General features: G+C 33.8%; 3 protein-coding genes and 1 non-coding gene across 6 annotated transcripts; 3 read left to right on the top strand and 1 right to left on the bottom strand.

Annotated features, from left to right (window-relative positions):
- The first annotated feature begins 37 nt into the window (after positions 1–37).
- Positions 38–2,596, top strand: LOC118058691 (protein LATERAL BRANCHING OXIDOREDUCTASE 1). Its single transcript, XM_035071419.2, has 3 exons — positions 38–1,360; positions 1,677–2,004; positions 2,094–2,596. The coding sequence occupies exons 1-3, from the start codon at positions 885–887 to the stop codon at positions 2,376–2,378; spliced, it is 1,089 nt and encodes a 362-aa protein (XP_034927310.1). The 5' UTR covers positions 38–884; the 3' UTR covers positions 2,379–2,596.
- Positions 2,597–5,680: 3,084 nt separating this feature from the next.
- Positions 5,681–7,300, top strand: LOC118058695 (methyl jasmonate esterase 1). 2 transcript variants are annotated; one of them, XR_012170705.1, is made up of 4 exons: positions 5,681–6,193; positions 6,346–6,477; positions 6,616–6,985; positions 7,055–7,300. XR_012170705.1 is itself a non-coding variant. In XM_035071425.2 (3 exons), the coding sequence occupies exons 1-3, from the start codon at positions 5,741–5,743 to the stop codon at positions 6,898–6,900; spliced, it is 870 nt and encodes a 289-aa protein (XP_034927316.1). In that variant the 5' UTR covers positions 5,682–5,740; the 3' UTR covers positions 6,901–6,998. The 2 variants fall into 2 exon arrangements, 1 of the variants encoding a protein (XP_034927316.1); XM_035071425.2 differs by lacking the exon at positions 7,055–7,300 and having other exon boundaries at positions 5,682–6,193; positions 6,616–6,998.
- A 5,903-nt stretch (positions 7,301–13,203) lies between these two features.
- Positions 13,204–13,275, top strand: TRNAW-CCA (transfer RNA tryptophan (anticodon CCA)). Its single transcript has one exon. It is a non-coding gene; the product is annotated as a tRNA-Trp (tRNA).
- An 841-nt stretch (positions 13,276–14,116) lies between these two features.
- Positions 14,117–18,134, bottom strand: LOC118058689 (serine/threonine-protein kinase SAPK10). 2 transcript variants are annotated; one of them, XM_035071415.2, is made up of 9 exons: positions 17,394–18,134; positions 16,086–16,160; positions 15,901–16,002; positions 15,770–15,823; positions 15,583–15,675; positions 15,346–15,438; positions 15,108–15,212; positions 14,929–15,027; positions 14,117–14,651 (listed from the first exon to the last, which is right to left on the bottom strand). In XM_035071415.2, exons 1-9 carry the CDS (start codon positions 17,568–17,570, stop codon positions 14,361–14,363), a joined length of 1,089 nt encoding a protein of 362 aa, XP_034927306.1. In that variant the 5' UTR covers positions 17,571–18,134; the 3' UTR covers positions 14,117–14,360. The 2 variants fall into 2 exon arrangements, with proteins under 2 accessions (XP_034927306.1, XP_034927309.1); XM_035071418.2 differs by having other exon boundaries at positions 17,402–17,572.
- Between the last annotated feature and the right edge of the window lie 963 nt (positions 18,135–19,097).

Here is a 19,097-nt window from a genome sequence, read left to right as displayed (position 1 = left end):
TAACTGCAAACCTGGGCTACACAAGCAGTCACGGTAAAAGATTTCAAATTTAATTCATTTAATAATAATATTAAAGAATTGAACATTTTTTTTATGTTGATTTTTTATTTATTTAACATGTCATAGCGCGAGATAGTAACCTAGAATGTACTAATTAATCTAAGATTCACGAAAATCGTGGTGGACCTCATGGGGGGTGAAAGTTCAGTAATTTACTTGTTGATGACGGCTCTATTTCCTTACTATCAGATTTAAATTGAATAAATTTAATTCTAAACCAACGAATAAATATTTTTGATAAATTAATTCAGGGTAAGCATGCAAGTTTAAATCATTAAATTCAATTCTGCATTATACATTTATACTCTTGACAACAGATTGATCCTTGATAAATCTTCTTCTTCTTCTGCTTGAACCCAATCCTTGATAAAATCTAAACTCCTAAACTTTCCGGCATCTATTTAATCATATAAGAAGTTATTACGATTTAAATCATTCTCACACAAACAATCATGAATTTGGATGATTTAACTACACGGTTATTATAATTTATTCAGACAAAATGATATGAAATCTTTTGTTTACTGTAAGAGAATAATGGACCTGAACAGAGTACCGGCGGCCGATCTATCACTGTCGCCATATGGCCGTTTGAAGCAACCTTTGCCATGCCAGCACAAACGTCACGGCATTCCAAGACAACACTGTTGGCATTACCTAGTTGATTCCCCTCTTAACATTACACCAAAGGCTGTCTAGATTCACTTTGCATGAGACCTGCTAACAAAGTATAAAAAGCCACACAACCGCTATCTTTTTTCTTACAAACACAAACTTGGTTGATCTAGTTTTCTTAATCAACATCAAAGGAGAAGGAAATCACCATGGGAGAGGTTGATCCGGCCTTCATTCAAGCCCAAGAACACAGGCCGAAACCTGAGATCACTAGAGCAGAAGGAATACCCTTAATTGATCTTTCCATAATCAGCTCTCCTAATTCCAACTTAGACAACGATCAAGCACTTGGTGGTCTTGTTGAGGAAATAGGCAATGCATGCAGAAATTGGGGATTTTTTCAAGTGATCAATCATGGGGTGCCGCTTGCTAAGCGACACAACATTGAGAAAGCATCAAGAGAATTTTTTGGTCAGCCTCTGGAAGAGAAAAGGAAGGTGAGGAGAAATGAGGAGAGAGTGCTGGGTTATTATGACACTGAGCATACCAAGAATGTTAGGGACTGGAAAGAAGTGTTTGATCTCAATGTCCAGGATCCAACGGTTGTCCCTGCTTCATATAAGCCTGATGATGAGGAACTAACCAAGTGGTTTGATCAGTGGCCTGAGTACCCCAAGGACCTGAGGTATATGCTATTGTTTTCTCTCTTCTTCTTCTTCTTCTTATGAAAATTTACTTTTTACTTTTGTTTACCCACCGATGAAATTACAATAAAGAATGTGTGAAAAATGTGATGTTTCAATTTAATTTTTTTTAGTATTTTTGAATGGTTTTGACGTAAATTTTTTAAAATTAAAAAATATATATTATTTTTATATATTTACATATATAAAACACAACATTTACCACCAGAGTCTCATTAAACAGATCAGAACACCTCTAATTATTAATTTTAGCGGGCTTTAATTACTCTGTGCAATCTAACACATCTCAATGAACAGAGAGGTCTGTGAAGAGTATGCTAAGGAAGTGGAAAAACTAGCTTGCAAATTGATGGAGCTGATAGCCCTGAGTCTAGGCTTGCCAAAGGACAAGTTCCATGGATTCTTTAAAGAACAAACGAGTTGCATTAGACTCAACCACTACCCACCTTGCCCAGTCCCTGACCTCGCACTCGGCGTTGGTCGACACAAGGACGCCATGGCCTTGACCATCCTTGCTCAAGATGATGTTGGAGGGCTAGAAGTGAAGAGAAAAACAGATGGAGAGTGGCTTTGGGTCAAGCCAACCCCAAACGCCTACATCATCAATGTTGGTGACATTATTCAGGTATATCCTTCTCCAAAAACCTTGAAACTAACATTAACATAATCATAATCAACGCTATTGCTTCAAATGTTGATTGTTTTTAATTATAGGTATGGAGCAATGACATTTATGAGAGCGTGGAGCACAGGGCGATGGTGAATTCTGAAAAGGAAAGATTTTCCATTCCCTATTTCCTCAGCCCAGCACACCACACCAACGTGCAGCCCTTGGAGGAGCTCATAAATCAGCAAAACCCTGCCAAATACAAACCATACAACTGGGGAAAATTTCTCGTCACAAGAAAACGTAGTAATTTCCAGAAGCTTGATGTTGAGAACATCCAGATTTATCACTTCAAGATACCCGAATCAGAGGTGGCCGAAAAATCGGACTGAGCAATAATATCCGATATCAACCAGTAATAAGACGCTGCTGTCTATAAATGGCAGTACCTTGTAAAAATCAGAGTTGGAACTTTGGAGTCACGATGCCATGTATTAAAAATAATGGAATTTGCTATGAATAAAGGAGATATTGCAACCTTCACCGTTTTATCCATTATTGTTATTTGTAGAGTAAGAGTCATATGGCTGTGATCATAACAAAAATAATTTAAAGCACCTTTTTTTTAATCGTAATATATACTTATTTTTTTAAAGTTCATTTGTAAGAAATACCACTATAGATTTAACAATTTTACCGACGAAATTTTTCCGTCGGCATAAGACACATATTTCGTCAGTAATTAATTTACCGACAGATTTACTGATGGAAATGTTCTGTAAGTGAATCTTTTGTCAGTAATTTTTTGTCCGTTGATAATAAAAAAATATTATTACCAACAGATTTATTGACGAAACAGACGCATCGATAATAATATTTTATTATTATCAACAGATTTACCGACGGAAATTTCTGTCGGTAATTATTTAAAAACATTTTTTTTAAAAAAATCATTTTATAAAATTATAAAATAATTAAATTAGCATAAATCAACACTGTATAATATATACTCAAAATGCTTGGAAAAAAGAATAAGAAAATCAACTCAAACAAATTTGCAACAAATAATAAAAAAAAAATTCAACTAAAAAAATTCTTATGAAAAAAATGAAGTTGCAATTGCTAAAAAATTAAAAATCCTATAAATAAATCAACTAAAAATTGATCTCATATGAAAAAAAAAATCTCACAACAACATTTATACAATTATTAAGAACAAAAACAATTAAAAATAAAATAAAAAACAAATATATTGAAAAAAATCATGAAAAAAAGAAGAAAAAAGAAAAATCTTACCTTGATGTACTTGCAAGTGAAGCTAAGGACAGAAAATTTTTTTCGTAAAGCATATTAATTAAAAAAAAAAAACTAAGAGGATAAAAAAAGAAAAAAGAAGAATAAAACATACCCGAGCATGGAGGAAAAGAGAAGGAGATGAGGAGAGAAAAGAAGAGAAAGAAATAGATATTGATGTTTTTTACATATAGTGAAGAAGAAGAAGAAAAAGAAATGAGTCTGTCTCTTGTGAAATAAGCGGATTCAAGTTTTTTATTAGAGAGCGTTAGTGACAAATTTACCAATGGATAATTGAATATTAATATTTTTTTAATTATTCCATCGGTAATATTTAATTTAAAATTTCAATTTCGTAAAATTTTTTCAAAAACCGCCAACAATTACCGATGATTTTTCAATCCATCGGTGATTCCATCTGTAATATTTAAATGAAAATTTTAAATCAATTGAATTTTTTCAGAAAACCGCCAACAATTACCGATGATTTTTCAATCTGTCGGTGATTTTGTCTGTAATATTTAAATAAAAATTTTAAATCAATTGAATTTTTTCAAAAAACCGCCAAATAACACCAACGACTTTTCAATCCGTCGGTGATTTTGTCCGTAAAGAACAACAATTAACAGTGTAATTGGAAAGTGAACAGTTCTGAAACTCTCTGAAAAATACTGACAGAAAATTCCGTCGGTAATTCCCTTTGTAATTGACATGATGAATAGTGTTCACAATTTACCGACGGATTTACCGACAGAATCAATTTCATCGGTAATTATGTTAGTAAAAATGACATGTTATCATTATTTTTTTTTGTTTTAATTATTTTTTTCTACTATAATTCTTTCGGTATATACCGAATGAATATTTTCATCGGTAAAATCCCTCAAAAATTTACTGATAAAAATATTCCCTTAGTATTTCGTTTGTATTTATCAATTTTTTGGTGTTTACAGGGTTAGAAGAAGTGTGGAACGGAAAGAGAAAAATAAAACGAGAGATTAATTTTTCTTTTTCTTTTTCTTTTTCTTTTCTTAAAGAATAAACATGGGAATTAATAAAAAGAAAAGAAAAATGAGAAAATGCTTCCTTTTCTTTTCTTTTTTCCCAAATAGACTTCCGTGGCCCAAGCACATGCAGTACTGCATGGTATCCTTTCAAAGAAGAAGATGGGACGTCGGCTGCTTCGATGGAGGAAGTAGACGTTGGTTTTTGGCAACCCTCCCCGTATTTTCCAGCGACGTTGCTGACCATAAAGTCTCTATTTCCGGAGATATTTCACAATATCGGAACCACCTCAAATTCTTTATTTTTTTTAAGAAAAAAATAAAAATAACATTAGACGTGGCCGGCCACTGTAATTACGCTGCCTAATTCCTGACCTTGACCCGGCGTTGGTGGTCGCAAGGATGTCATTGTCTTGACCATCCTTTCTCAAGATAATGTTGAGAAGTGATCGAGAGAAAAACAGATGAAGATTGGGTTGCGTCAAGCCAACTCCAACTGCATATATATATATATATATGTTGGTGACATTATTCATTATCAGTAAAGTCAACAAATAAACCATATTATTCATTATCAGTAAAGTCAACAAATAAACCATCTATATATATATATATATATATATATATATATATATATATATATATATATATATATATATATATATATATATATATGTTGGTGACATTATTCATTATCAGTAAAGTCAACAAATAAACCATCATCAGACAAAAACTAGCATATATGATCGCACCATTGAAATTTTAGGAGAAAACTAAAAATTTGGTACTCCTACGGATGCCTATGGTATTCCCGTCATCCTGGCTTCTCTATATCATCATCGTGGTTAATTACATTATCTAGTGATCAACGACTAACTAAATGGCGTGTGCCGGGTTGAACAAAAAATAAATAAATGTAAAAAAAAATGACAAAGTCATGCGAAATTTATTGATAGTATCATTAAACCTGCTAATGAAACCTCTAAACACTTCGATATTAACAAATGGATAGCATTTGGTATAATAAATAAATGTAAAAAAAAAAAAACGACAATGTCATGATACACGGTCCACCAAGAAACAAGCCCTTCGAGAATAAGTAAAACATGCAGATGATTATGAAAAGTAATGAAATTTGGTATAATTTATTGAAAAGCAGATGATTAAAGTTGAATTATCAAACTAGTTTAATTGATTTTGTGAAGAATATAGAAGAAACAAATATAAGGCATATCTTCAACAATTTCTGCAACCGGAATCATGAAGGTGTTAGGCACAAGTTTACCAAACTCATTAAGAACCACGCTGATCTAGAGATGCATGCCAGGAGTTTGGTAAACTCTTAATTTTCTACAGTGGCCTTATCAGTAAACCTACGGCCGAATTGCATATATATATAATGCGAGCAGAGTCTGTCAAGGACAAGCCTTGTAGAAACCTGCCACTTCAAGAGAAGCATGGAGCAAGCAAAGAAACATTTGGTGTTACTTTCCATTTTCATCATCCTTTTCAATTTTGCAACCAGTGAGGCCTTGTCGCAGCCACTCCATAATCGTAGCAAGCATTTTGTGCTAGTTCACGGGGCAAGCCATGGTGCCTGGTGTTGGTACAAACTTGTGCCTCTATTAAGATCATCAGGTCACAATGTTACCACTATAGATTTAGCTGCTTCTGGGATTGACCCACGGCAGATTAGCGATCTTCAATCAATATCTGACTATATCAGGCCGCTGAGAGATCTTCTGGCATCTCTACCACCAAATGAAAAGGTTATCCTTGTTGGTCATAGCTTGGGGGGAGTGGCACTTTCTCAAACCATGGAGAGACTTCCAAGCAAGATTTCCGTGGCTGTTTTCCTTACTGCCCTCATGCCAGGCCCTTCCCTTAACATTTCCACTCTTGATCAAGAGGTAAATGCAGAAAGAAACAAAAAAAAAAACTCTTATTCGATTGAGTAACCTTTTTACATCACAACATGCAATGAATTTGTTAAGTTACATTCTTCTCCTGCCTCACAATTTTCAACTTTTTCACTTTTCTTGTGCATGTGATGTGACCGCAGCGTGTAAGAAGGCAAACTGATACGTTAGACACACGCTTCACGTTCGGTAATGGCCCGAATAACCCACCAACATCTCTTATCTTTGGGCCCAAAGTCCTACTTTTAAGATTGTATCAGCTCAGTCCAATTGAGGTAAGAACCTTACAGATTCATAGGCAAAATCTGAGGGTTTTTTTTCTTTCTTTTGAGACCCAATACGTCACAATTTTTTACATTTATTCTCTTAATATTGAGATCCTGATGAAATTTATGGTGACAAAATGGCTTCAGGACTGGACATTGGCCACAACACTGATGAGGGAAACACGTCTATTTACTGATCAAGAATTGTCAAGGGACCTTGTACTAACGAGGGAGAAATATGGCTCGGTTAAAAGAGTTTTTATCATTGCAGAGAAAGATTTGACATTGGAGAAAGATTTTCAACAATGGATGATCCAAAAAAATCCACCCAATGAAGTGAAAGAGATACGAGGATCCGATCACATGACCATGATGTCTAAACCCAAGGAACTTTGGGCTTGTCTGCAAGGAATTTCTAAGAAATATAATTGATGCCCGTATATTCCCAGGATTATATATGAATAATAAAAATAAGGTGTTTCTGTTGCTGCCTCAACATTTAATAAAGAGCTACTGGGTAATTGCGTTTTTCTTCTTTCTTTTAATTTTCATCTTTATTTTAGTAATAGAAGCTTTATGTCCACAGAGCAAAGGCACAAGAGGGGTCAAGATCAATTAACTTGTAGCATGTCCTTCATGCAGACATGCTAATCTTTGTAATTAGCAAGAAAATATCTCCAGAAGTATGAGTTAGGAATTTGCTCATGGTATAAATATATTTGAGTTCAAGGGTGCCAGAATTAATAAATGTACTGGTATCAGATAAGGTCTTTGTTGTTGGAATGGCTTCTAATTATGAATGACAGTGAATATTATGGGTCGGGTTTTGTAATATTTAATATCCATATCCAAACCCGAGTCTTTGCCCGCCCGAACTCGATTGGGTATCCATGGTTATCCAACAGCTTGCCTTGCCCACGCCCCTCTTTTGTTACTGATATGATACCCACCTAAAGTCATCATTCATGCTCATCAATGTAGCATTTAAGAAATTTCTAACTTTTAAAATCTCCACATTTATTGTTATTGAAATCATGAATTAAAATAATATAATTTTATAAGTTAATATGTATTTAAAAATCAGACTAAATATTAAAATACTAGTAAAATTGAACTTGACTTGTGTAAAGTCAATAAACTCGGTAAGTTCGGTCTGATTTTACAAGTTTACTAAATTTGTGATTTGAACTAAGTCATATTCAAATTTGATTTTAAGATGTTTGATGACTAGTTTTGCAAGATTGAATATATCTTTCAAACTGTATATTGGATAAAACTCAAATTTTATAGAAAAATATTAGACACGTGAAAATATATTGTGGAAAATTTTTAGATCAAATGAAGTTTGGGAACATAATATTTCAGAAGGTGAAAGTTAGTAGATAAATCCTGTCAAATCTATCAAACTAAACCTTCGTGTACTGTTTGGGACATATCTAGAGCTACCGATGGAATTTTATTGCGATTAAAGTTGAGATGAAAACTAGACATCTCAAGCTTTCCAATTATATATCATAGGCCTCGTTATTCATCCAAATGAGAAAGAATGACATGTTTGAAATCAAGACTCTGATTTTCCAAGAATATGTAAAAATAAAAGATTTGAGCTACATGAAGAATTTATTTTTAGTATCCTATGTTATTTATTTATTTTTGAATAATTATTTTTAATTTGGATTTTTTTTCTAGCGTATTACACATTGTTTAAGGATTTATTTCATTATTGAATTTATGTTAATTAATTACTACTTTATGCTCATTAGTTTGCAACTCAAAAGGAGTCTATTAAGACTTATTATGATAGAAACAACCAAGTGGTCATCAGGTTCATGTGTATTTCCTACCATTTAGTAATTTTTTAGTATTAAGAAGTTTTTTTTCTAAGACTTTTAAATTATTTCTTCGTGATATTAATTTATTGATTTATACTAGTTATCTCTTATTTTTTTAGATCATTCATTAATTATAATATTATTGATTCTCTTTATTAAATTTTAATGTAATTTGATTTTTTAACTGGAATTGTTAATATATAATTAATTAAAAAAAATCTGTATATATATATATAAACAGGCGTCTTGTGATTAAGGAATATTCTTTCGTTTTTAAAAATATTTTGCGTCTAACAAAATAAAATGTGAAATGGTGTTCTCATGTCACTACTTAGCTATCTTTCTTGATTAACGGGGTCAACTAAATTAATATCTCTTCTGCAAGGATCTCTTATGATCATGGATGCTAATGCTCTTCGTTTAAGCTATAGTTATTGAAACACGTAGAGAGGGGGGGTAAATGAAAGACAGTAAGGTTGCTTAGCGAAACAGATCAGCTAAAGATAATTTAGTTTTAAGTTTAAACAGGCCTATATATCATGTGTTTATTAAGTACAGAATGCATTGCATTTGCCGCAATCAATTTAATTACCTTTTTTTTATTATTAACTTGCATATTTAATTTAGCTTATATATAACTTTAATTTTACAAATTTTAAAATTAATAATTATATAAATTTTTAATGACTTTAAAAAAACTCGAACCCATAATTATTAGAAAATAAATTTAAAACCTAAATTGTTGAGCTAGCTCTCAAAATTAATTAATTTTTAATTTAATTAATTAAAAGCACAGCATGTTGACTATCCACCATTTAAAGAAACACCTAATTATATTCTATTTTCCTTAACAAAACAGAGACTCGAATTTGAAATATTTTAGGGGTAGGGGAATATGATACAAGTTGAGCTATTATATTGATTAAGAAACATGATTTCACTCCTATGGGCAGTAGCATCTTGATGTGAAATAACAGGATCATACCTGATCTCTCTTTGTTCATAAAATTGCAGCAAGGCCGCATGCTTGATTTTAACGTTTGTTTTGGCGAAGAAGCTCAGAGCCTCAGAACATGCCCACAATTCAAAACAACTGAGTTACAACTCTGTGAACCCGGTATGTATTTACAGATTCCTCCAGCAAAAGTAACATGTAATTGACAGGTGTAAAAAAACTGATTCTGTGTCATCCTTGGGCTAATAATTTTACCATGAAGCATTTATTATCCCGGCTTATGCCAGCAATTACAAGAACACGTCCACCGGCAATTCGATTTAATCACATTAATGGAGAAGTGCTGTTCTTGATTGTTTGAAAGAAAAAGAAGATGCCCTGTGATTAAATTATATTTTTCATGCTTGAAATACTATTGTTTTTGTGTGAAATAATGTAAGTGTAATGATGCTCTCATCATATCGTTGTCTCTATTCATTCGAATCTACTACCTCTGGCCCACATCACTACTATGATTATATGATTCATGGCCCACACCATCTTGTTAATTTTTGACAATGGAGTTTCCTCTGTGTGTGTGTGTGTGGATAAGTCCATTATTGGACTTCATTTACAATCTCGAGCATTATCTCCCAAACAATCTCGAGCATTAACATAGCAGGGGAGAGAGAGAGAGAGATTTCGAAGAAATTAATGACAAAAGTAAATATATTGCAAGTTAATTAATGGGAATAGCAGATTAATTACTTACAAAGATAATCAAGAAACAGAACCATCAAAATCATCGAGCATGTAACTCAATTGGCGAGATAGAGTCTCCTGCAGGTCTCGTGTTCTAGCCTCTACTTTGTAATTAAAGAAAAAAGAAAAACTATGACAAAATTAAAATCATACAGATAGAGTTTAATTACAAAGAAGGCATTATCTCTCACGAGCTACAAACCTCTCCTTTATGTACACATAGCCATAAAAGAAATTAAGAAAGAAACCTGAAAGAGTTGTAGACGCTTTCTTGTGAAGAAACTGGACAGAGCGATCAGCTTTCATGGAAGAAAACCAACAAAAGGAACCGGAGCAATATAATGATGGTTTGCTAGCGGTGCGGCTGTACCATTCCGTTGAATAACTATTCCAATGGCTTCAACCACAGCCATGAAAAACTCCATAGCCAGTTTTACTAGGGCTATGCACATCTCTAATCTTTGTATCACCATTTTTATCTGCTCTCTTCTTCTTTCCTCCGCGTCCCTCTCCCTAACTTTTCAAATTAAAGCAACCCGCATATATATATATAGCAACAGAAGAATAGGCTTCGCTATTACCACGATGGGAAAAGAGAGAGAAAATACCAATCCTTTTCTTTTCTTTTTGAAAATAGAAGATATCCTACAGTCTATTGTCTATTTTGGCTTTTGGAAACCCCAAGAGACATCTAAACAAGAAGCTAGCTAGCTCTCCCTCTCTATCCGTCTATTTCACAGTAATATTGACTGTTGAAGACATGGGGGAAACTCAAGTTGAGGAGAGATAAGCCATATCTAAACTTCATGTGTGTGTTTACCAATAGCAACAAGGCATATGATTACTACAGTTGAAAAGGAGAAGACGCCATCATGTTATCCTTCAATAATGAGATGACCTGCCATGATATTTTGTGTTTCGCTATGAGAGCAACACTTTGGCCTAAAAACAATACGGGGTAAGTAAGAACTTGCCCCCAAACAGTTATGCCTATCTCAACTGAGTGATCCAACTATTAATTCTCCCAATTGAGTCCCCATCTACTGAGATTCTACTCAATTCATGCCCAGTTTTATCCACGGTCAATGAGTCCCTTAATGTTGCATGTGCCTTCAATTTAAGCTTTATTTTAGTGCAAAACCCGGGCTGCTTTTCGCATTAAATACCACACCTGGACGCTCCTAACTCTTTTCACAAACAAAAAGAGTTATAATCCCTTTTAAAACTGCATGATTTTTTGAGTGCTAAGAAATCTTTGTTAATGAATTTTGACACCAAAATGGTGTAGATAATAATGGGGGTTAATTGAATCAATCTTCAGCAAACGGGGCCCCAATTGGGACACCTAATAGTTGAAGCACTCGGTCGGGAGATGCACGATAGTTTGAGGACAGTTTTCGTTCTTGCCCTGCACACATTATGAATAGAATTGCCAAATAATTGAAATGGTCCCCATTCGACCAACCAGCAACGTGGCTTTGCAGGCCATGCTAATTAACCGATGGCAACTAAACCTTTTGAGCTTGCATTGTCAATAATCAACTTTTTTATAAAAAAAAAATCTAAAAATTGGAATGGTAGCTGAGCCCGTTGCCTTCGTTTCAATCAAATCATCAGAATAATAATAAGAACGTCTAGTGTAGTTTAAAAGCTGTTTAAAATGGTGTTTTGGAAGCTGTTTCAACTAAGCTACAGAATGAAGAATTGGGATTTCAAAATTGTATTAAAAAATATATTTTTTTTTTTGTATTTTTGTATTTTTTGAAAAAAACATGGATCCCCGAGTAGATAACATCGTCTTCTTCTGATCCAGTGTAAGCTCTATCATTCAACTAAAAATATCGAGGCCCATGAAAATACGAAACCCATGCCCAAGAAATACAGCACATCAACCTCCAAGCCCAAGCAGCTAGCCTGCTGAAAACAAAAAAGGCTAGCCGTTGAAATTCAAAAGTACAAGCTCTTAAACGATTCCCGTTGAAAATATGGAGGGGCATCTGAGTTCATAAAAGAGATCGAATGCTTCGAATGTCATGCTGCAGAGCTAGTCTCTGACAACATCAGTTCTAGGCCGAGTTATCGAGGAAGGATGATATTCTAAAGGGACTATTATTTGATCCAAGCCTGTTGCAGGGGTCTGAATCTAACACTAAGGATCAAAAGGATAAGCTCAAGGAAGCGATAGCTTCTATATATGGAGGCTTTAGAAGATGAGCTGGTAAGATTACATCTGTTTCATGTTTCCTGATCTTTCTCTGCAAACTTTGTTGACAGATAGCTGAATCTGGAAAGATCTATGATGAAGAAAAAGAAGTTCAGGCGAAGCCACTTGAGAGATCTGTTAAAGAGCTAGAATGCACCACTAATGTGCTATAAACAAGGTTAGTTTTCTAATTTATGGTCGAGTTAAAGCAGCTTACAATTTCAAAATCAGTGTCTTATATAACACTTGTCAGGTTGACATTCTTAAAGCAGAAGCAGAACGACAAAGATTGCAGAGAGAAGAGCTCGGAGATTGAGCTTCATTCTGTAAAACATCAGGTGCAGAATGTTAAAAGTGTTGACACTGGTATGAAAAGGCTCAGATACATTAGTTAGCTTTGTCTTTTTATCAGATTCTATTGTATGTTTGCTTAGATACTTTGATGTTGCTTCAACTTTTCAATATATGGTTTTCTTTCATCTACAGGCATTTGGAGGAGAAGAGAGAGGCCTTGAAGATGCACTGAATCATATACAAATCCTTGAAAGTAATATATCTAGCAAGGAAGCAGAGTTAAAGAGCTAGAATCCTCAAATTAAATATGAGAAGGACGAGGACCTTGCGGCGGCAAGACTGCGTATTGAAGAGCTAGAATCCTTAGCAGTTCATCGACAGAAAGAGGTAGCCTTTATTAAAGAGCTAGATTATCTTGTGATTGATTTTTATTAAATAAATAAAATAATAAAATTTAAATTTATAACCACATAATAAAGATTTTAATAATTATATTATTCTCTTATACTTGTTACCCATGTCACGCTTTGCCAATGGAGTGTTATGCAAAGGCAGCATGATCAACAATGTGGATAAAGGGGATGCATGGATAAAGTTCAATTAAATTGTGTTTCACATGTAATTCGGTTTGACTTTGTTCATAAAATCATATGTTCGAATATTATGCATAGATGAAGTTAAATATAACATCTCGGATAATGAACTCATGTGGATCTGTGGCGCAATGGTAGCGCGTCTGACTCCAGATCAGAAGGTTGCGTGTTCGATTCACGTCAGGTTCAATTTTAATTTTTCTTTTCGTCTAACCAGCCACACCACTCAGACGCCAGGAGGCTTCATCTTTACTTTTCTTTTGAACAAGTCTCAACGGATTTTCCTTGTCATCATATCCGTTGTCTACCTTAATATGTATATAATAAAAGGGTTCTTTTGGTAATATTAACAATATTCTTATAAATAATTACATATAAAATTTAATTACTAATTAATTTACTTTTTCATAGTCACATTAAATTGAGACCTTTGTTTTTTTAAGTTGAACTTTTCAAATCATTATAAGTTTTTATATATAAAAAAAAAACTTCGGATAAAGAAAGTATTGTTTTTCAAAATAAGAAAAATAATGAATAATGAAAAAAGTTTTTTTAATAGAAACAAGAGTCCAAGGTTCTGGCCAACGAAAACATGAACAAGTAGTTCTCCAGAAGAGTTGTATTAAGCAAAACCAGACAGAAGGTCAGATCATCAAGTTTTTTCCTCGGATGTTCAGGAACATGAACCATTTTCCTTTCTCTCTCGCCCTAGCTAAGTTGTCATTCATTTTGAGATGTCTTGAGATGTTAGCAGTTTCAGCCAAATCATCCGAATTTTCTGCTTGCTTCCATACCCCAAATAGTAAAGGAGCCTAAGAAGCTTTGCTGATAAACAGCTTTACCAAGAAATGATGATTGCAGATCACTCGCATCCTTGACGAAGATAACCTGTTGTTTCTTTTGCCAGCAGAGGCACTAAAGACAGCCAGCCTGACCCTGTTGCTTTTGTCAAAGACATATCCACACCCTAAATATTGCTGCAAACAAAAAGTAACGGGAAAGGAAATTATAACAGAACAAGCAAGCAATATGATTCAAGATAAGATATAACAAGACTTTATTACATGACCGTGTTACAAGGTGTACACAAACAGTATTTTATATGCCACTTGAAGGTGTGACAACATATCACAGAAGAACAGAAGCAATCCTCTGAGGGTGCTAGCATAATGGGAAACATGCATGTAGAAACTTGGTCCTACATTCTTTTACAGTCACTTCACTTTCACAGGCAATCAGCACAGCATTCTAGATACTCCTTCACCGGTAGGCATTCACATTGCATATACTATCTCTCCACTGCTGTCCAGGTCAAGCTCAGGATCACTCTCCAAGTCCTCCATTTCGTCATCAATGTCCAGGCTGCCAGTCAAATATTGGTTGAGGCTGGGGGTGCCTGCTGCAGGTATGGTGGCTTCAGATATTATTTGCATTATCTCTTCAATGCTTTGCATTGGTTGATCAGGTTCTTCATACTCGTTATTCATTGTATTTTCTACCATGAGATCCGCTGGGAGATTCTTTAGAAACCATTCATGGTTCCTAATCTCGGGAATGGTAATCCTCTGTTCAAAAAGGAATTCAAATTATAAACTTTACCCGCAAAAAGTCAATAATAGAGCCATGAAGGGAGGGAGGATGAAGGATTTGGGACAGGATATTGGTGAAGCAAGATACTGAGAGTGAGGAGGAAAGAAAGGACATTCCAGTGAAGAGCGAGTAATATATATCATTTGACAAAAAATAAGCAATCAAAACAATATTTTTGAGATGGCAAACAGATAATCATTGTAAAAATGTTAACAGAATCTAATTTCAGGAATCAAGAGAGAGCATACTAACCATTGCAGGGTCTGCTACAAAAATTCTTGAGATTAGATGTTGGCATTCAGGAGATATGTGAACATAGTCCGGAATTGAATACTGGACATTTAAAATTCGCTGAAAGAAACAACAGGATAGGTTTGTCAAGGTCTCAGCAAAGCTCCCATACTAAGCTAAGAAGAGAGGTGATAAATTACGTGGATTGTCTTGCGAAAATTCATGGGCTCATCAGGGTCCTCAAAAGGGTATGCTCCCACCAGCATAACATATAAAGTCACACCACAAGACCATACATCTGCAATCTGAATGAAAGAATTAACTGCAAGACATCAGTATAACATCGAGTTGTAATGTACACATGTTGTAGTGTGAAAATGACATCCTTGCTCCATAAGTTCATGCATGTTGAATCAAGTAAAAGAACAGAAATCCTACCTTGCCATCGTATTCCTTCTTAAGTAACACTTCAGGAGCAATATAGGCAGGAGTTCCAACAGTAGATTTCGGTTGTGAGTGCAGCACAGATGACTGATAAAAGCAAATACGGACAATATGCAACTATGTCAGCAATTGAACAGGAAAAATCTTTACAAATGTTCATCCATGATCCTATAGAAATCCAAGAAATCATATTATGGATTTTCAACAATAAGAACATAAGGATTCTTGTACCTTAGAGTAACCAAAATCACAAATCTTCAATCGAGGTGCTGGGCTTCCATCCAACAATGTATTCTCCAGTTTCAAGTCCCGGTGGCATACTTGCTTCACAAAGGAATAAATTAAAACACAACAAACCCCTCATACTCTTTGCTAAAGTAAGAACAATAAACAAAGGCATAATATAGGATTTACTAACCATTGCATGGCAGTAGCTAACTCCTGATATAAGTTGTTGAAAGAAAAAGCGTGCCTGCATCGCAAGGCAGAGCACATTACAAAAAAAAAATATCAGGATCACTAAAACATATCTATGTGTTGGGTAAGAACCTCATCCTCGCTGAAGCGACCAGCAATACATATGCGCTCAAAGAGCTCTCCACCAGATGCATATTCCATCACAATTGCCAGGTGAGTTGGGGTTAATATGACCTATAGTCGTGTCATTGAGTTATTGAATAAAAACTACCTCTTTGTAAAGGGAAAAAAAGATTAAGTTGTAGGAATTGACAGACCTCTTTGAATCTGACAATGTTGGGATGCCTAAGCGACCTGTGGTTAATGATTTCTCTTCGCACATTTTCATCTATCTGTTGCACAGAAAATAAATTAAGGTTAGTTTATCTATTGTTGAATTATTGCATATCAAGTACAAAGATTTCCCATATAACACCGAGAATGCCAACTCCTAGGGATGGTAATGGTACCCCAGGTCAGGTTTCTTTATATACACACCCTACCCTTTACACATGGAGTAAAAGATTTAGATATTTATACCCCTTCCATCGGGTTTGGGGTGTCCATATAGATATCCATTTTATGACTATTATTTATTGTTCAACAAAAAATAAAATAGTGATATATATATATATATATATATATATTATTGAATTAAAAAAATAATAAAAATGTTCTATATTTATCTATATAATACAAATATATATCCTGGGTCGGGTTTGCCAATATCTATACCTTATCCATCACCCATCAAGTAAAGTAATTATCCATAACAATAAAATAAAATAAAAAATTGTTCATTCAGATCGGTATCCATCAGGCTTAGATCAAATTGTCATCCCTAATGACTGCACAATCAATAACTTGGATATAAGCTCTGCATTAGTGTCAGAATACAAACTAAAAATGGATGGCCGATTTCAAGAAACCTAACGGCCAAGACTGGCAAGTTATTTCATATGAAAAGTAACATTCAGTTTCTTTACATTTCTTTCTCGGGCAAATTACTTAACCTATAGCCATGCAGGCAGCAAAAATTCACGGTTATATACAGGTTTTGTAAGTCGCAGTTTGAAACTTGTGGCCGATATATGATATTCTTATAGCCTGTCATTGCTCTGCCAAGTTGTGCTTTCGCTTCTAATTTTTACCCCCTTGTTGATCACATTCATAACAAAATTCGTCAGATCAGGCATCTAAGAAGTAAAATCAGTATAAACATTTGATCATCCAAAACCAAAAAAAAATCAAACAATCGCAAAACAACTATAGCCTGTAAACCTAGAAAAAAAGTGAAAGGAGCTCAGTTCAAGTATAGAAATAAAGCAAAACAACTGATTAGACACTGAAGTAAATCGAAACAAAACAAATAGAATTCACACCAAAGAAATACATAAATCAGCCCTCAAGCACGCACAAACAAACGTAAATGATAACTCAAATTAATTAACCACTAAATTAAGAGCTTCCCATTAAGCTGTAACTAGAAGCAAACTTAAGCAAGCTCAAAATCCCATAATAAACTTCGTAAAAAAAAGGAGTGAAAATCAGACCAAAAATAAATAAAAGAACACAATAGAACTAACCTTCTCACCTCTCTCGATATACTTAACAGCAACAAGATCATCAGTCTGTTTATCCCTCATCAACCTAGCCACACCAAAATTCCCTGACCCAATATCTTTCACTAACTCATACCGGTCTCCATCGTGCATAATCGGCAGGTCCATTCCCGGTCCCACTGTCATCGCCGATCGATCCATTTCTCCTTATAACTCCCTCTACTTTAAATATATCTCTCAAACAAACAAGAATCCGCGAGAAGAAAAATAAAAAATAAATAAATAAAAGGCTCAATCACTAACTCACATTATCAACATCACTGGAGAAAACCTTTTCCAGAGAGATCGAAATGGAACTATACGTGGACCAAAAAGATTCGATTTTTGAACAAAAAACACGTGAAAAGCTCACCGACCCTTCATGGGTTTTTCATTTTTTTTTTTCCTTTTAAATTAGAGAATGGGAGTTGCAGAGATATAATAGAGAAAGAGAGAGGAAGAGGAGAGAACTTGTGATAAAGTTTTCTTTTTAATTATATCATTATTTTTTTCCTTCTGACTCCTCTAAAAACTAACTCTTTACGCCTTCTTTCTTTCCTTCAATCTATAAGCAAAAGAAAACAGGGTTTTGTGTCTTTCACTTTGCCTTTTCACCTTCTTTTACTACTCTGGGTGATATCTTTTTTTTCCTCTTGGACAATGATTTTTGTAAGTCTAATAAAAGTTAAGGAAGCTTCATGATATGGGTTTTGTCTGAATGGGGGTGATGGTAATGAAATGACTGATATGGGTTTGTTTGCAGTTTGGATAAGGTTTAACTTCACATGTCACGAGGACGACGGTCGAGTTTTCTGGGTTTAGAAGGAATGATTCGATGTGAGGAGGAAGACAGTTGCAATTGTGGACTCTTCTTCCTTTTTACTTTGACTCGCCTGCTTTCTCCTTCAAAGCCTTGTGCGGTGATTTTCAAAATTAATTTTGTTTTAATTTGAGGTGATTTATAAAACACAAAAAGAATTTAGATTATTTAGGCTTTAGATTAGAAGATGTAATTTTTATTCAAATTTTCTTATTTCATATAGCCATGGATTTTTTTATCAGCAACATGAAAACTTAAAATAATTAAAATAAAAATTCATAAAAGTTGAGGTGATTTAAATCTAAAGAGGAAAAATGTATTCTTTTATTCAAAACTCCTTTTTCATTATTTATTTATTTATTTTTATTTTAATAAAAAATGTATTTTTGTCCAAAGTCTAATTTCTTATACAATGCTTGTCACTTTTTGTTTAAACAGTAATAAATTTGAGCTATCTTTATTGTCCGAGAAAATCGAGTTTTAGGATATTTTGATAAAATAAATAAATTTTAATTTATTTTTATCTAAAAATATTTAAAAAATACTTTATAAACTTGATAATTTTAAATGTAACTCTGAAACATAATCTAATTAGTTTCAAAACACTAGAGAGAAAATCCTTTTCAAGCCCTTATTCATTTTTTTAGTATAATTAGATTAAAATCACCTCAATTAAATATTTTTTTTAAGATGAACTCATGAACATAAAAAATGATGTTTTCATGGCCAAAATATAATATAGTCAACAAGAAGCTTTTCCCCTCCACCTTTTATGATGACTTTATTTGTTATCTCTTAATATTATATTAATGAAATATAATAAAAATAAAACTCACGGCTAAAAAATAAATAAATAAAGTAAATGGATA

Source organism: Populus alba, chromosome 9 (assembly GCF_005239225.2).
Source record: "Populus alba chromosome 9, ASM523922v2, whole genome shotgun sequence".
NCBI lineage: Eukaryota > Viridiplantae > Streptophyta > Magnoliopsida > Malpighiales > Salicaceae > Populus > Populus alba.
This window is presented reverse-complemented; position numbering and strand designations above follow the sequence as displayed.

What these genes read in the sequence shown, in the direction of transcription:
- LOC118058691 (XM_035071419.2), top strand. Translation starts at nt 885, where the DNA reads ATGGGAGAGGTTGATCCGGCCTTCATTCAAGCCCAAGAACACAGGCCG. An exon ending in GAGTACCCCAAGGACCTGAG is followed by an intron (nt 1,361 to 1,676) that starts GTATATGCTATT and finishes CTCAATGAACAG; the next exon opens with AGAGGTCTGTGAAGAGTATG. An exon ending in ATGTTGGTGACATTATTCAG is followed by an intron (nt 2,005 to 2,093) that starts GTATATCCTTCT and finishes TTTTAATTATAG; the next exon opens with GTATGGAGCAATGACATTTA.
- LOC118058695 (XM_035071425.2), top strand. Translation starts at nt 5,741, where the DNA reads ATGGAGCAAGCAAAGAAACATTTGGTGTTACTTTCCATTTTCATCATC. An exon ending in TTTCCACTCTTGATCAAGAG is followed by an intron (nt 6,194 to 6,345) that starts GTAAATGCAGAA and finishes ATGTGACCGCAG; the next exon opens with CGTGTAAGAAGGCAAACTGA. An exon ending in ATCAGCTCAGTCCAATTGAG is followed by an intron (nt 6,478 to 6,615) that starts GTAAGAACCTTA and finishes AAATGGCTTCAG; the next exon opens with GACTGGACATTGGCCACAAC.
- LOC118058689 (XM_035071415.2), bottom strand. Translation starts at nt 17,570, where the DNA reads ATGGATCGATCGGCGATGACAGTGGGACCGGGAATGGACCTGCCGATT. An exon ending in ACATTGTCAGATTCAAAGAG is followed by an intron (nt 16,003 to 16,085) that starts GTCTGTCAATTC and finishes ACACGACTATAG; the next exon opens with GTCATATTAACCCCAACTCA. An exon ending in TTGTAGCAGACCCTGCAATG is followed by an intron (nt 14,652 to 14,928) that starts GTTAGTATGCTC and finishes CTTTTTGAACAG; the next exon opens with AGGATTACCATTCCCGAGAT.